The 16983-nt window shown below is 37.6% G+C and overlaps 1 protein-coding gene across 3 annotated transcripts in view; it reads right to left on the bottom strand.

The window, feature by feature from the left end:
• The window catches only part of sdr42e2 (short chain dehydrogenase/reductase family 42E, member 2), a 42019-nt gene extending 25807 nt beyond the window's left edge, over positions 1–16212 (bottom strand). For 2 of the 3 annotated variants that reach the window (XR_015481362.1, XM_087245295.1), the window contains exons 1-4: positions 16132–16212; positions 9939–10316; positions 5536–5631; positions 2131–2188 (exon numbers count right to left, since the gene is read on the bottom strand). Coding sequence is in view for 2 of the 3 variants with exons in the window: in XM_087245295.1 (XP_087101421.1) it covers positions 2131–2188; positions 5536–5631; positions 9939–10286 (502 nt within the window). In the remaining variant the exon portion in view is untranslated. Of the gene's footprint in view, positions 1–2130; positions 2189–5535; positions 5632–9938; positions 10317–13584; positions 13725–16131 lie in introns of those variants that run through there. The other variant, XM_087245296.1, reaches the window with a different exon arrangement.
• Positions 16213–16983: the final 771 nt, after the last annotated feature.

The raw sequence follows: 16983 nt of genomic DNA, 5'->3' as shown, positions 1-16983 counted from the left end.
GAATGAGGGAATTACTTTCTAGCAGAGGTTACATGTGCTAGAGAAGATTACAGACACAGATGAGAGGTTTGCTCTGACTGTGGGCTATATTTCATGTTATTTTTTAACCCAAATAAGTGCTAAATGTCTGCTGTGTGTAGTTCTTCTGTAATTGGTAACATATCGGAAACTGTAAGGGTCTGTATGTGCTCATATTTGCTGCATTTATTGATTTATTTCATAAAACTGCAGACGTTACAGTAGGCTATTTCAAACTGTCATTGATCTGCAGTTATAATTAAATCCTGTTCATAGTAAGATCAGTAATGAACATTTATACTGATGTATTTATGTGTATGATGCTGCGTTCACACCAGACGCGGAACGCGCGTCAAGCGCAAGTGATTTACATGTTAAGTCAATGTAAACGTGCGAATAGACATCCTGCAGCTCGATACGCGCGAATGGCGCGGAGCGAATGAGGCTAATTGCGCGGTGTGAATAGCGAGATTCGCGCGAGGCGAATTGATCGTTTGCGCGTTTGACGCTCGCTTAACGAGCGTTTCGCGCGAATCTCCTGAGTTCGAAAATCTGAACTTCAGTGGACATTCACGCCACATTAACCAATCAGAAGCTTGCTCTTGTGGGGGCGTGATTGTGACATAGAACCTGTTAATGGTGTCCCGGGGCAAATCCTGCAGGCGACACCGACAACAAGTCATCAAACTGGGCTTGGCTCAGTCAGAGGCACCGCTGAAAGTCTCCGTCATCCAGGTTCAGTTTCTGGAGGAGTTTATGAGCTCACAGACCCTAAACGTATTGACGCTGTTTTTCAGTCTCCATAAAGCACATTAACACTGTTATTTTCTTAATAAAATCCATGTTAGCCATTTAGCTATGAAGCTAGAGTCACCGGGCAGACAGAAGCCCTGCCCATCATGCGAATCCGCGTCTGTTTTGAAGTGAATTTAACACGCGATTGAAGCGAATTTGATGTGCGAATGAAGCGGGGGTTGACGCGCGAATGAAGCGAGTAATCTCAAATGTGCACGAATAGCGCAATTTATGTGCGCGTACCGCGTCTGGTGTGAACACAGCATAAAGCCTCTGTTTTGTGAGAAGTGCTTCTCATATGATATATAAACAACCCTTGAGTAAAAATTATGTCGTTTAAAACTTCCTGTCGTACATCACAACCACCAAAAGAGTACCCTTGGTACCCTTTAGGCAGGGCAATTGTAAGCTTGTTAAAGGTGACCCGTATAGTACTGTACCAGTCAGTGGAATCGGGCTAACATAGGTATTTAGAATTTTTTTTTAAACGTCAGATTCCTGATATTCTGTATCTCAACTAATTTTTTCTATTCTAAACAACATTATCAATGGAAAAAATTTTACTTTTATGACTGCTTTTGTGGTCCAGGGTCTTAAGCCTCCTTTCCACTGCACACGACAAACGACAGACCGGAAGTCGATCATTTCCAATGGAGAGCAGTCCGGGAGCTGCGTTGAGTTCCGATCATTTCCGTATGCGGAAAATTCGGATCCGAATTGAGCTGCGGATCCGTTAAAATATTTGAACTCGACTAGACCGTATACGACTGGCTGACCGGATGTGATTTATTCTAGTGTTGTACAAGCAGGTCTGTGCACACGAGATGGGAAATAGGAGTTTATTTGGTTATTTTTTTTAATTATAAAAAGTCTATATTAAAGAAAAAAACTTTTCTGTTCATAAATGTAAGTAAGAAAGTAATAAAAATATATATTTTTTATGTTATCTCCACATTCCCTCCAATATTTTAGCGGTCTATGAGTTTCTAGTATTCATTCCGTTATTAAACCATGTAAACGCACAGAGAATAAAGGCTCTTGCTTTTGCACTCCTCTATTTTGGACACCGTGAGAATCAGCTTCTCCTCCATGGTGCACGGCAACACTAAATACTTTGAGGCTGCCACAAGGGGGCGTATTCCGACAGTCGTGTTCAAATGTCGTGTGCAGTGGAAAGGGGGCTTTAGAAATACTGAATGTGTACTACTAAAAACATTATTAGAATAAAAGCTTGATTAAGTGTGAGACACTTCACTCATTATTTAAATATCAGGTGTAATAATCACAGCATGGATGACAGGAATGGGGTCTGCTCACCATTTATGACATTGTTTGTGCCGCCAACGTTAACTGACTCGATCTGCTTTTTCCTCAGCTGCCAAACAAGAAGAAAAACAACACACAATCAACCTCTTGCTTTACTTCATTATAAAACTGGTTAACTCAACAAACAATCGCAAGCATTTGTGTTTTAAGAAATATTGGAAGAAGTGTTTACGATTCACAGTTTGATGAATTACAGAACACTGGTTGTATGTTGGGGGCAACACGGTGGCTCAGTGGTTAACACTGTTGCCTCACTGCAAAAAGGTCACTGGTTTATGTCCCAACTGAGCCAGTTGGCATTTCTGTGTGGAGTTTGCATGTTTTACCCGTGTTGGCGTGGGTTTCCTCCAGGTGCTTCGGTTTCCCCCACAGTCCAAAATCATGCACTATAGGTGAATTGAATAAGCTAAATCGGCCATAGTGTATGAGTGTGAATGAGTGTGTATGGGTGTTTCCCAGCACTGAGTTGCAGCTGGAAGGGCATCCACTGTGTAAAACATGTGCTGGATAAGTTTTGCTGTGGCAACCCCAGATTAATAAAGGGACTAAGTCAACAAGTGAAATGAAATATATAAGGCATTCGTTTAAATACTACAATGTTACTCGGGGTTATTACAACTTTTATGACTGTATGTTTGGTCATAAGTTATCATTTATGGTTCTTTGCAAAATGAGGCACAAAATAATATAATTAAATTCAATATTCAGTGTTTTTTGTTTATTAATCATTACCCAGATCTTCCATATGAGCTACTGTGAATATATCTACTATGGTATGCAGTTGATGCCAGCACTTTAGTCATTCAAAATATTCATATAAAATATGTCTCTGGTAATTTCCAGTCACTAAAAGCAAAATGAGCACTGCAATAATGCTACATGTGTAAAATCATATGCTATATACAGTTAAAGTCAGAATTATTAGCCCCCTTTGATTTTTTTCTTCTTTCTTAGATATTTCCCAAATGATGTTTAACAGAGCAAGGAAATTGTCACAGTATGTCTGATAATATTTTTTCTTCCGGAGAAAGTCTTATTTGTTTTATTTCAGCTAGAATAAAAGCAGTTTTTAATTTTTTAAAAACCAATTTTGGGACAAAATTATTATCCCCTTTAAGAATTTTCTTTTTCGATAGTCTACAGAACAAACCATCATTATACAATAACTTGCCTAATTACCTTAACCTGTGTAGTTCACCTTATTAACCCAGATAAGCCTTTAAATGTCACTTTAAACTGTATAGAAGTGTCTTGAATATTATCTAGTAAAATATTATTTACTGTCATCATGTCAAAGATAAAATAAATCAGTTATTAGAAATAGGTTTCTAAAACTATTATGCTTAGAAATGTGCTGAAACAATCTTCCCTCCATTAAACAGAAATTGGGGAAAAAAATAAACAGGGGTCCTAATAGGTCAGGGTGGCTAATATTCTGACTTCAACTGTATAAACAGTTGAAGTCAGAATTATTAGCCCCCTTTGAATTTCTTTCTTCTTTTTTAAATATTTCCCAAATGATGTTTAACAGAGCAAGGGAATGTTCACAGTATGTCTGATAATATGTTTTCTTCTGAAGAAAGTCTTATTTGTTTTATTTCGGCTAGAATAAAAGCAGTTAAATTTTTTTAAACACCATTTTAAGGTGAAAATTATTAGCCCCTTTAAGCTATTTTTTTCAATAGTCTACAGAACAAACCATCACAATACAATAACTTGCCTAATTACCCTAACCTGCCTAGTTAACCTAATTAACCTAGTTAAGCCTTTAAATGTCACTTTAAGCTGTATAGAAGTGTCTTGAAAAATATCCAGTCAAATATTATTTACTGTCATCATGGCAAAGATAAAATAAATCACTTATAAGAAATGGGTTATTATAACTATTATGTTTAGAAATGTGTTGTAGAAATCTTCTCTCTGTTAAGCAGAAATTCTGTTAAGCACTACCTACTGCGCCACTGCCTCGCCCTAGCTGAATAATAAGATATATAAATGTTGATTTGAATAGTTTATTAACCATTTACTACCTCACTCTGAATGATTCTAAAATCCACCAACTACTCATGAATGCAAATGGTTTGTAAATAATGCAATACTGAATTTAATGAGCAATTAATCAGTAATAAATTATGAAATACAATTATTAAGAACATTATAAATGTGCTTATTAGTCAAGAATACAGCATTTGTATCTGCAGTTATAAACTGCTTACTAACCTCTGTTAATGTAGAGTTAATACTTGACAATAATAAATTAACTATTTGCTAATGCTTAATTGATGATTCATGGGGCCCTATCATACACCCGGCGCAATGTGGCTACTTTCAGCTCGGCGCAAGGGTAATTTTGAGGTGTTGCGCCACACAGTTTAAATAGCAAATGCATTTGCGCTAAAATGTGCGCCCATAGGCGTTCTGGTCTAAAAAAGCAGGCGTGTTTTGGCGCGTTGCTATTTTGAGAAACTGTAAATAGTCTGTTCTTTAGTCCAGAACAAAGTCGGTCTATTGTCCAGCGCAGAGTGCGCCTGTCTTACACACTACAAACAATATGCAGAGCAATACGCAAATATCTTTACATTTGAAAAAGATATCATATATTAAGGTTATATATATAATAAGGATATATATAGGATATAAATATAAATGATTAAAATATTACAAAACATTAATTTCTAGCCTACATGAATTTAAAAACCACTGTCTTTACTTTCTTCATCTCGGGAGGCTTTTCCAGTTAATTCAATTTGCTTTTGTATAATGTTATTATTATTAGCAGTATTATTTATTATATCCATATTTATATTTGTTTTATTAAAAACAAGCTTAGGTTTGTCCACCTGTCAGGTTTTAGACCATATGGGGTATGGCAGTTGTATTTGGATATAACTCAGTATTTTCACCACACTTCGTTATTATTGTTCATTTATTAGTTTACTGAATTTAGAAATAGTTTTGAAACAAATCTTTGCGCTTAACAATCAAAATTAATTATTTATAAGCTAATTGATGTCTGTGCATAAAGGTTTCCCTATTCACAAGAGCAAAAGTGTAAGTGAACTTACTTTACGTCATGTAAATAGCAAATGCGCTTATGGCGCGACGCAGCTGGCTCTTAAAGAGAATAGGAGATGAGACTCAGATTGGTTTATTCTCAAAACACACCTATAACTCATTAAAAAAATAAACTCAACCCTTTTAGACCATGCGCCATGGCGCAAAGCGGATTTTCCCGTTCTTAAATTAGCAAAAATGCGTTCTGACGCGCCCTGAAAGCGTTTGCGCCCTGCGTTTTGCGCTCTGCGCATGGACCATCAAAATAGAGCCCATAGTGTGTAGTTATTATAAAGTGTTACCTAGGGTTCTCTCAGTAGATTAATGTTTTTACAGACTGACCTGTTCAGGTCCTGACATCCCATAGGACGCAGTGTGAAATATGACGTCCACTCCTGCACTGATCTTATACAGAGTATCATAATCCCGAATGTCGATCTTCAAGAAAAAAAACACACACACACAGATGTACTGAAACACAACAATGGCCATTCGATCATTATCAATATCACAGTAATCGTTCATTATATCAGTGTTTTTTAATACAAACTGCTGGTCTCCAATAATGCAGTTTATTATTCTATTAAAAAGATTTAGGAAACTACATCTTTTTAACATAACATCTCTCTACATAAGTACATCTGGAACAGACAAACTGCGGTAAGAAAAATAATGCTTTATTAATAAACTTAGAAAATGCTTGGCTTAACAATAATTTGCCTAAACTGTTACTTTAAGACACTCTTGATTCTGGAGGTCATTATTAATATTTCAGATGTTCTACATTTCAGATGTTCTACAATGTGCTCAGCCTGCTGATTTGTCCATTTACACACATCATATCATCACATGATCTCTTATTACAAAATCACATGACCTTTTTTAACGGCATACTGGAATTTGTTTGGTAAAAGTGTTTCCATCTTTTCTTATCGAATAAAAAATTTTAACCTACTCAGTTACTAATTTTCAAAATTTATGCGCATCTTGTTGTTTCCATCAACCTTTTTTTAATGAGCACATCCAAAATGCACATAAAAATAGGTGGATGGAAACATAGCTACTGGTGGTGCCTTTAAGTATCACATTTATACCTTTGATGAAGGCACAATATTGTATCTGCAGGTTTGAAAAACCAAAGGTACATTTAGGTTTACCATGGTACAAATAATGTCCTTAAAGATTTAAACTGCAATGGTCAATTGTGTCTCTTTGTCTTAAGGTATAATTCTGTTCCATGAAAAGGTACTGACAAGGGTTTGCACCGTCTTTGGTACAACATTGTACCATTTTTTTTACTACGAGTGTACTACACGCATAGGAGATAAATGACATCAGTATGTAATAACTGGTTATAATCTTTTACTGAACAGATATCGAATTGTCCCTACATGCATCGCAGTGCACTGAAGTAACAATTAATTTGAACACTCCTAGATATAACCATATAACTATGCTTTTGTATGCTAACAATTGTAAAGACAAAAGCAAAGCCTGATTTTGAAGGTTAGTTCGCCCAAAAACGAAAAACAAGTGTTGTAATTCTCTCCTCTGTTGAACACAAAACAAGACCTTCTTCAGAATGTTGGGAAAAACCAACCATTGGCATTCATTGCAGAAACACAAATTACTATGAAAGTCAATGGTTGTTTTTCCCAGCATTCTACAGTTGATCTTCCTTTGTGTTTAACAGAAGAAAGAAACTCAAACAGGATTGAAACAAATGGAGGAGGAGTAAATCATGTTTGGCTGAACTATCCCTTTAAACTCCTCAGATATAACGTTATACAGTTGAAGCTAGAAGTTTACATACACTGTAAAAAGCACATAACCATTTAAAAAAAAGTCAGATGTTAATGTGACTAAGCTTTTTCTCTTTTAGGTAAGTTAGGATTATCAACTATGTTTCTGCTTAATAGCAGAATAATGAGAGAGATATTTTTGAGAAATTGTTATAACTTTTCTTGAAAGTCAAGTTTACATTCAATAAGATTATTGTGCCTCTAAAAAAGCTCAGATGATGGAGTCAAGGTTTTGGAAGTTTCTGATTGGCTAATTGACAACCTCTGAGTTAATTGGAGGCACAACTGTAGAATAGTGCTGAAGGAAAACCTCAAACACACTGCTTCCTTGTGTGACAACATGGGAAAATCAACAAGCCAGAATCAACAAAAAAGCCAGATTACAATTTGCTAAATGTGTTTCATTTGGAGGGCAAAGGGGAAAGGTTACAAGCCTAGGAACACCATCCCAACTGTGAAGTATGGGGGCGGCAGCATCATGTTGTGGGGCTGTTTTGCTGCAGGAGGGACTGGTCCACTTCACAGCATAGATGGCATCATGAGGAAAGAACATTATGTAGAAATACTGAAGCAACATCTCAAGACATCAGCCAGGAAATTTAAACTTGGCCACAAATGGGTCTTCCAAACAGACCATGACCCTTAGCATACTGCCAAATTAGTTCAAATGTGCTTTGAGGACAACAGAGTGAATGTTTTGGCCACAAATTTTCTATAGGATTGAGTTTAGGACTTTGTGATGGCCAGAGTTAAAAAAGCTTGTGCGAGCAAGACAACTTTGACTCAGTTACACCAATTCTGTCAGGAGGAATAGGCCAGAATTACTTCAAACTATTGTGAGAAGCTTGTGGAAGGATACCCAAAACATTTGACCAAAGTTATAGGGTTCAAAAGCAAAGCTAAGAAAATACCAAGGAAATGTTTGTAAACTTTTTACTGTCTAGAAAATAATTAAAAAATTCTTCTTCAAAAAAAAAATTTCTCATTATTCTGGCATTTAGCAAATCTAGATTATGCAAATCCTAACGGACCTAAAATAGTAAATGTTTAGTATGATTTACCATCAGACATTTAAAATAAAATGGTTATGTTCCTTTTTTTCCTTTTTTGTGTGTGTATGTAAACTTCTGGTTTCAACTGTAACTACATCTATGCTTTTGTATGCTAAAAACGGTAATGACAAAAGCAAAGCCTGATTTTGAAGGTTGGTTCGCCCAAAAATAAACTCAAGTGGTTTAATTCTCTCCTCTGATAAACACAAAACAAGACACTTCAGAATGTTGGGAAAAACCAACCATTGGCCTCCATAGTAAAAACACAAATTACTATGACAGTCAATGGCTGTTTTTTCCCAGCATTCTTCAGTTGATCTTCCTTTGTGTTTAACAGAAGAACGAAACTCAAACAGGATTGAAACAAGTGGAGGAAGAGAAAATCATCTTTAGCTGAACTATCCCTTTAGGCTCCACGGACATAATCCAACCCAAGCTCATTCTGGAAACGTAGCCCCGCGGACATTTCTGGAGACCGCGATTTACGTGGCCGGAGGTACATACGGACGCGTTTAGTTTTTTCGAGCGAACGCTGCAGGGCGGTGTAGCGCCGCTCTGCTCCTTCTCTTTGCGCTCGTCGGCCGACGGCTCGCCTCCGAGTGGAGGGCTTTCCCGATGCAACCAGTTTGTCCGCTTAGCTCACATCGTTGCGTCCGCAGAGCGGAGGCCCCGGAGCAGGAGGGGGGACGACGACCGGGATCGAGTCCAGGGAACAGCGGTTCCAGAAACCAGGTAAGATGAAAAACAGAATCCGAAAAATAAGGGCGAGAACGCGGCAGGATCCAAAAATGCGGTCAAAATCGAAGACGAGGGCTTTTTTTCTGGACGGCTTTTGCAAACTGTCGCTTGGGTTTAAGGAAGGAGGAGGAGAAGGAGGAAGAGGAGGGCGGCCGGGTCGGCGAAAAAGCGCGCACAGCGGTCTCTCGTGGATCCGCGAAAACAAAAACCGCTCGAATACAAACCTCCCAGGACGTATCTCGAGGTCCGCAGGGCTACGTTTCCACAATGAGCCCGGGTTGATATAGTCATATAACTGCATCTATGCTTTTGTATGCTTAAAACTGTAATGACAAAAGCAAAGCCTGATTTTGAAGGTTGGTTCGCCCAAAAATTTAACTTAAGTGGTTTAATTCTCTCTTCTGATAAACACAAAACAAAACACTACAGAATGCTGGGAAAAACCAATCATTGGCATCCATAGGAACACAAACTACTATGACAGTCAATGACTATTTTTTCCCAGCATTCTTCATTTGATCTTCCTTTGTGTTTAACAGAAGAACGAAACTCAAACAGGATTGAAACAAGTGGAGGAAGAGAAAATCATCTTTAGCTGAACTATCCCTTTAGGCTCCTCGCATATAATCATATAACTACATCTATACTTTTGTATGCTAAAAACTGTAATGACAAAAGCAAAGCCTGATTTTGAAGGTTGGTTCGCCCAAAAATAAACTCAAGTGGTTTAATTCTCTCCTGATAAACACAAAACAAGACACTACAGAATGTTAAGAAGAAGAACCAACCATTGGCCTCCATAGTAAAAACACAAATTACTTGAAGTCAATGGCTGTTTCTCTCCAGCATTCTTTGGTTTATCTTCCTTTCTGTTTAACAGAAGAAAGAAACTCAAACAGGATTGAAACAAGTAAAGAAAAGCAAATCATATCAGAGTGAACTCATTTCATGGCAGTTTCAGATTCACTTTCACAGCTCTTTCCTACAGCAGTTTCTCCGAGACACCCGAGCACATCAGCGAAGAGTCATAAACCCTCTCTGAAACTCGAGGCCTGCGCGTCCTGTACTGCACACCTGTGCTTCTGTCACAGTCCACCGCCCCCAGCAGCAGCCTCTCAACCCAATATCCCCACACTCTCCGGTTTCCCCTCACCTGCTGGAAGACGGCTCCATCGGGGATGTCCCAGGGCGGCTGGTGGAGATCCAGCAGCACCACGGCGGCCCCCTGTCTGGCCAGAGCACGGCCCAGTCTGTATCCGAAGTACCCGGCTCCCCCTGTGACCAGCACCCTGCCGGTCCCGAACCGCCCTTTCCCCGAGTCCTCCAGCCTGTCGGACACCACACAGTTGGGACTGCTGCACAAGGCGCCCACAGCCCCGTTAGCTCTGTGCCTGAGAGGGATGGTGGCGGCGGCGCTGCGGGAGTGGGTCTGCCTGTGGCAGTCCAGTAGACATGCACAGGGCAGCTGCTCCATCTGACACGAGGACCTGTTCTCCTTCATAATGCACACGTGGGTTCAGATGCCTCCAGTCTGCAGGACGAACACAGACAGCGAGAGTCTAATGAACAGTGAAACGGATCTGCCTATGAGTGAGTGAATGAATGCATAATTCACTTCTCCATGTACAGAGGCCGATGCTAAACTTTTCCTTACACCCTGCACTTGCTCTTTGAAACCGCTACCAAAATCTGACTCACTGGTTGTTGAGACATGGGGACTGCTTATATCCCACTTCTTGCTGCTGTAAGATCCCATTCTATCAGCCCAACAACGGAATCTAATGAATGGTCGAAGGTTAAAAGCGTTTAAGCCTTTTTAGCGCTTCTGAAAAGAATTGTGTTATTTATTAGAATTTATTTATATTTGTTTGCAACTCTGAATTCAATCTGACTCTACTTTTAAGTGACCAAATTCATTAGTGACCAAATTTTCACGCCCGGGGGTTTACGTGTTTCTCACAGACAGGATCTTGACAATCTGAATTTAGTCAGAGGGTGCAGGGTTCACAAAAACCCAATTAGTCTGGTCGCCTCCTGCTCACTCTTACTAAAATGTATTTAATTAATTACATAATTTCCGTACAACTTGCTAAATCAGCGATAACCAGGAATCAAATAGTTTTCGAGCTGAAGTGCCGACTGCTCCAAACAGTCCCGTGCAATTCATTTGGATAGAATGTACACTAGGGTTGAGCGATGTCGACCAATTTGGCATCGTACGATGTCTAACGTGAAACATAGCAATGGATGATTGCATCGTCGTTGTAGGTGGCGGTGAATTAATTATTTATGAATAATTTATTAATTCATAACGAATTAATTATTTGTAACCTTCCATTTCAACTACCTTCGTTTTACCCATAACCAAATCATGAATAAATAAAGATAATTTAACCACAAATTACCACCTGCCAATCACTTTTTCTGTGGGATCTGTGGCATTATGATGGCGTCGACAAACTTGTTTGGAAAAAAGGTGCAAAACCGACAGAAACCAACAAACAGTACGAGTGAAAGCTTTATACCGATAAGATTAATTAAATATCACATTTAACAACTATAATGAGACGCAATCCAGCACTACATTCTTGATAAACTGTCTGACTGAAGATCGTGATGCCGGCTCAGAATCATGATGTCTATCGGCCACCATCCGTAATTTTTGAATATTGTAACCTTTTAACACTTCCTTAGTTTCCGCCGCTACTTTTAAATATGGTAACCTTTTAACACTTCTTTAGTTCCCACCACTACTTTTGAATATGGTAACCTTTTTACACTTTAGTTCCCACCACTACTTTTGAATATGGTAACCTTTTTACACTTTAGTTCCCGCCACTACTTTTGAATATGGTAACCTTTTTACACTTTAGTTCCCGCCACTACTTTTGAATATAGTAACCTTTTTACACTTTAGTTCCCGCCACTACTTTTGAATATGGTAACTTTTTTCACTTTAGTTCCCGCCACTACTTTTGAATATGGTAACCTTTTTTCACTTTAGTTCCCGCCACTACTTTTGAACATGGTAACCTTTTTACACTTTAGTTCCCGCCACTACTTTTGAATATGGTAACCTTTTTACACTTTAGTTCCCGCCACTACTTTTGAATATAGTAACCTTTTTTCACTTTAGTTCCCGCCACTACTTTTGAATATGGTAACCTTTTTTCACTTTAGTTACCGCCACTACTTTTGAATATGGTAACCTTTTTACACTTTAGTTCCCGCCACTACTTTTGAACATGGTAACCTTTTTACACTTTAGTTCCCGCCACCACTTTTGAATATGGTAACCTTTTAACACTTCTTTAGTTCCCACCACTACTTTTGAATATGGTAACCTTTTTACACTTTAGTTCCCACCACTACTTTTGAATATGGTAACCTTTTTACACTTAAGTTCCCGCCACTACTTTTGAATATGGTAACCTTTTTACACTTTAGTTCCCGCCACTACTTTTGAATATAGTAACCTTTTTACACTTTAGTTCCCGCCACTACTTTTGAATATGGTAACTTTTTTCACTTTAGTTCCCGCCACTACTTTTGAATATGGTAACCTTTTTTCACTTTAGTTCCCGCCACTACTTTTGAACATGGTAACCTTTTTACACTTTAGTTCCCGCCACTACTTTTGAATATGGTAACCTTTTTACACTTTAGTTCCCGCCACTACTTTTGAATATAGTAACCTTTTTTCACTTTAGTTCCCGCCACTACTTTTGAATATGGTAACCTTTTTTCACTTTAGTTACCGCCACTACTTTTGAATATGGTAACCTTTTTACACTTTAGTTCCCGCCACTACTTTTGAACATGGTAACCTTTTTACACTTTAGTTCCCGCTACTACTTTTGAATATGGTAACCTTTTTACACTTTAGTTCCCGCCACTACTTTTGAATATGGTAACCTTTTTTCACTTTAGTTCCCGCCACTACTTTTGAATATGGTAACCTTTTTACACTTTAGTTACCGCCACTACTTTTGAATATGGTAACCTTTTTACACTTTAGTTCCCGCCACTACTTTTGAATATGGTAACCTTTTTACACTTTAGTTACCGCCACTACTTTTAAATATAGTAACCTTTTTACACTTTAGTTCCCGCCACTACATTGGAATATGATAACCTTTTTACACGTCCTTAGTTCCCGCCACTACTTTGGAATATGATAACCTTTTTACACTTCCTTAGTTCCCGCCACTACTTTTGGATATGGTAACTTTTTTACACTTTAATTCCCGCCACTTCTTTTAAATATGGTAAACTTTTTACAGTTATTTAGTTCCTGCCACCACTTTTGAATATGGTAACCTTTTACACTTCTTTAGTTCCCACCACTACTTTTGAACATGGTAACCTTTAACACTTTGTAGCAAAATTAGCTCAATATTTGAATATTAATGATCAAGAAAACCAAGTTATTATTAATTATGAATATTCAAAACTAACTTAAAGTTAATTTAACAAAATAAATGTAACAACGACTATAAGACTTTTTTCACTTTTATAAGCTGTAGCAAGGGTCTTTTACCCTTAAAGTTACCGTTTCTGTGAGGCAAACAAAGACAATCCAACATGATTATAGCGCGATTTATTGACTAGTCTAACACACAAACGCACAATAAATAACACACAGTAAGTAAAAGAAAGGGAGGGAAAATAGAAGCTGGGTACAGAATGACTCAGTTCAACCAGACTTAACAAGAGTCACAGAAGGATCATTAAAACACGTTTAAAAGGGCACAGCTTTAAAGCACATATAAAGAAAATACTTGCATTAACTCTCTTACTCTCTTTTTCTTGATGCACGTGGAGGTTGGAGATCCTTTAGGAGTTCTTGTGTCCTGCTCGATTTTGTGGTTGAATAGTCGAATAGTCCCACGAGGCGCGAAATTAGTTCAGTTGTCGGAAAAGGAAAATACAGAAAGAAATTTTTTCTGGAGACGATTTGGGGGTGTAGCAGGTATTTAAAGGTATTGGTCAGGTCACTCTTTGAATGAGAAAACATTAAATTCTCCAAAACTGTTTGTCAAGGTTATGATTAGATTTTCTATTTGGAATCACCAATGAAAATGAACGACAGCTGTCTCTTAAATGTTGTTTCTGGATGTTTGAGTCAAACGAAAACTGCCTTTTATCAGGCATGCACAACTGAAGGGAATAAGAACCTCCTTTATGGCTGTTTCTGGAGGATAATCTGTCAATAACCTGTCAATGAAATTAAGTAACTACCCCAAGGTCGTCTGAAGTAACTTCCAACTTATTTCTTGTAGTAAATCTTCACCCAAAATGACAGAGACGTCTCTGTTTACAAGTGTGTGGGTGTTCAAGCTGTCTGTCATGTTATTTAGGTTTTAATGGTGGAGGTGAGGAATTCCTGAGGTCAGGTGGGACATACTTTACCTCACATTTAATTAATACAAATTACAAAACCAGAGAACAGGTTTAGTGGCATGGGAAGTTTAAATACAAGGTTCCCTACTGTATTTTAACCTCTAGGTTAGAAACTCGTGGCACATGTGTGGGCATATAATTCCACTTTTGCTTGTTTAACAATGGGAAAAAAGGTCAATACACACTTTGTATTGTCTAAAAGGGTTGTTCTCGTTCTCTTAAGGCATTTTTTCCAATGCATGATATGGTATAGGTACAGTAAGGCTCAATTGTGGAGGCTTTTCCACTAAGCAATTCAATGCAAATGTCAACCTTGCCACAGTGAAACCCTTTCTAGCTTTGTGTAGACTTATATTTTAAAGTTATGTAAAAATACAAAAAAATGTCTCTGTCAATGTTTTCATACAATTATATTTGATTTACCGAAGTCGCACAAGTGCCAATTAAACATCAATCATATCCATAACGGAAAGCTGTCACATCCATAACCAAGCTTTTCCCTCAAAAATGCAAAAATGTCAAATAAAATGAAATCAATCATGTTTGTTCTGTAGCGAGACAACTTTTATCTTTTTGATTAGCATTATTTCTTTTGGGTTGTGCAGTTTAATTCACAGATTTTCTACAAAGTGTGTTGTATACTATAAACTCAGATCCCTTGGCTCAGTCCGATTCAAACCCTAACCCTATGACGTCATTTTCCGTCATGAATTTTTTCGCGCTATTTTAAATTTTTCGAAAAACCTATTTGATCAAACTCGTCCTAGGCCGTTTCTCCGATTTTCACCAAAATTGAATCACATGATCTACAGACCATGCCAACCAAAAGTTATGGAATTTCAGTTGATTTGACCAACCGTTTTTGTTTAACTTGCGATAAAATTTAACGTAGGACTTGCGAAAATGGACTTGAGACAATATCTCCGTAACGCATTCACCGATTCACACCAAACTTGGTGTGTGTTATGACAACTAGGGTCTGAGGTTATATGCGGAGTTTCAGCGCACTGCCCCATAGTGGTCTGGAGATACAAAAAACTTGCATTTTTGCTTATAACGTCTCAACCTTTCATCTGAAACTCGTAAAACTGGTCTTATTACATCCGGCAGAGCATGTTGAGTCGAATGATGTCTGATTTTCACAGGTCAGCCATTTTGGCCATCACCCATTTCAATTTTTGGCCAAAAATGCTATATTTTACCAACACATTCACATATCATTACAAAACATTGTATGCATCTTCAACCCCATGCCCTGAAAGTGCTCAAAAACTTCAGGAGCAGCGCCACCTTTTGGGCAAAAGTGCTTGGCCCCTTAATTGCTGCTTGCAGCTATATTTATTATTATTATTATTATTATTATTATTATTATTTTATGACAAAGTAATGACACTGAATGGACGAATTCCTTTATACATACACTTCTTTCCTGTTCTCAAGCCTGTCGACTCCATGTCTCATAAATAATCAGCTTGCCTTTTGGTTTAAGTGGAAAAAGGTTTTGGAAAAGCAGAGAGGGTTAAATAATGACCCAATAAAATACAATACCTAACTGAATCCGGTGTTTATCAGAGAACTGTCCATAATGGCTCCAAAAATAGGGCAAACTTAAACCCTTTACTGAATTACCATGTAATTAGAGAGTAACCTGAACCCTCCAAACAATGTGACCCAAAATAAAACACAGCTCGCAAACCCCAAAGCACAATTAAACCCACACATCAAGTGTTCAGTGCATAGAGGGTGACATATCAAATAAAACATATGTAGTTGTAGCAGCACTAATGTAGACTGGTTTGTAATCGATACGAGCCTACAGCCTGCATGTGCGTCCTGGAGGATCATTAAATTTGCAGCATGTCCTAATTATTATTTCTCTGCTCCTCCACAACACATTTATTAGGCAACTGATGAAGTTAAAAAAGAAAAATGACATGTTTTACCTCAGTCTGTGGTCATCGGTGTGCTCTGTTCATCAGCTGCGCGTGCCCCGCGTCATCCTGCCGGAGTTTCTGACGTTCTGCAGCTGTCAATCACCTGCTGCGCTTCACCTGAGCGCGTAACCGTAAAACACCAAAAGCACGCGCATGCGCACAATGCACACATCACGTTGGGTTTATGGTGACTACAAACACATGAAAAATACTTGAATACTTGAATATATGAAGAGATCAGATGCAAAAACCTCTAAATGCCGTCTGAACATTTCCTCTAAAATAAGTATCAGTCTCATGTGGGTTTGTTTAGTACGTTTATGGCATAGAATAAGTCCTTTTCCCGGTCTTGAAAGTGATATCTCAACATAAACAAAGGAGGCTGAGAAAAAATTTATAGTATATATAATACAAGTATTTACTAGTATATATATATATATATATATATATATATATATATATATATATATATATATATATATATATATATATATATATTTACTAGTGTATATATATATATATATATATATATATATATATATATATATATATATATATATACTACAATTCACCACAGTTTACAAAATCTAAAGCTTGCTACAATATTTATTACTTCATTTATTTACTTAGTTCATGACAGTTACAGTTTTTTTCCAATTGTTTACACACATTTTCTGAAAGCAGGTCTCATATTGTCAGAACTCTACACACAAATCACAAAAAACACACACACATTGGGCAAAACTTTTCAATTCTGCCACATTTTATAAAAACTGTATTATAAAATGTGCAGGAGCTTGACCAACATTCATTTCTTACAGCCTAAAGTCTAATTAATACAACAACTATGTGCTTAAATCA

This window comes from Danio rerio, chromosome 3 (assembly GCF_052040795.2).
Source record: "Danio rerio strain M-AB ecotype USA chromosome 3, GRCz13ab, whole genome shotgun sequence".
NCBI lineage: Eukaryota > Metazoa > Chordata > Actinopteri > Cypriniformes > Danionidae > Danio > Danio rerio.
This window is presented reverse-complemented; position numbering and strand designations above follow the sequence as displayed.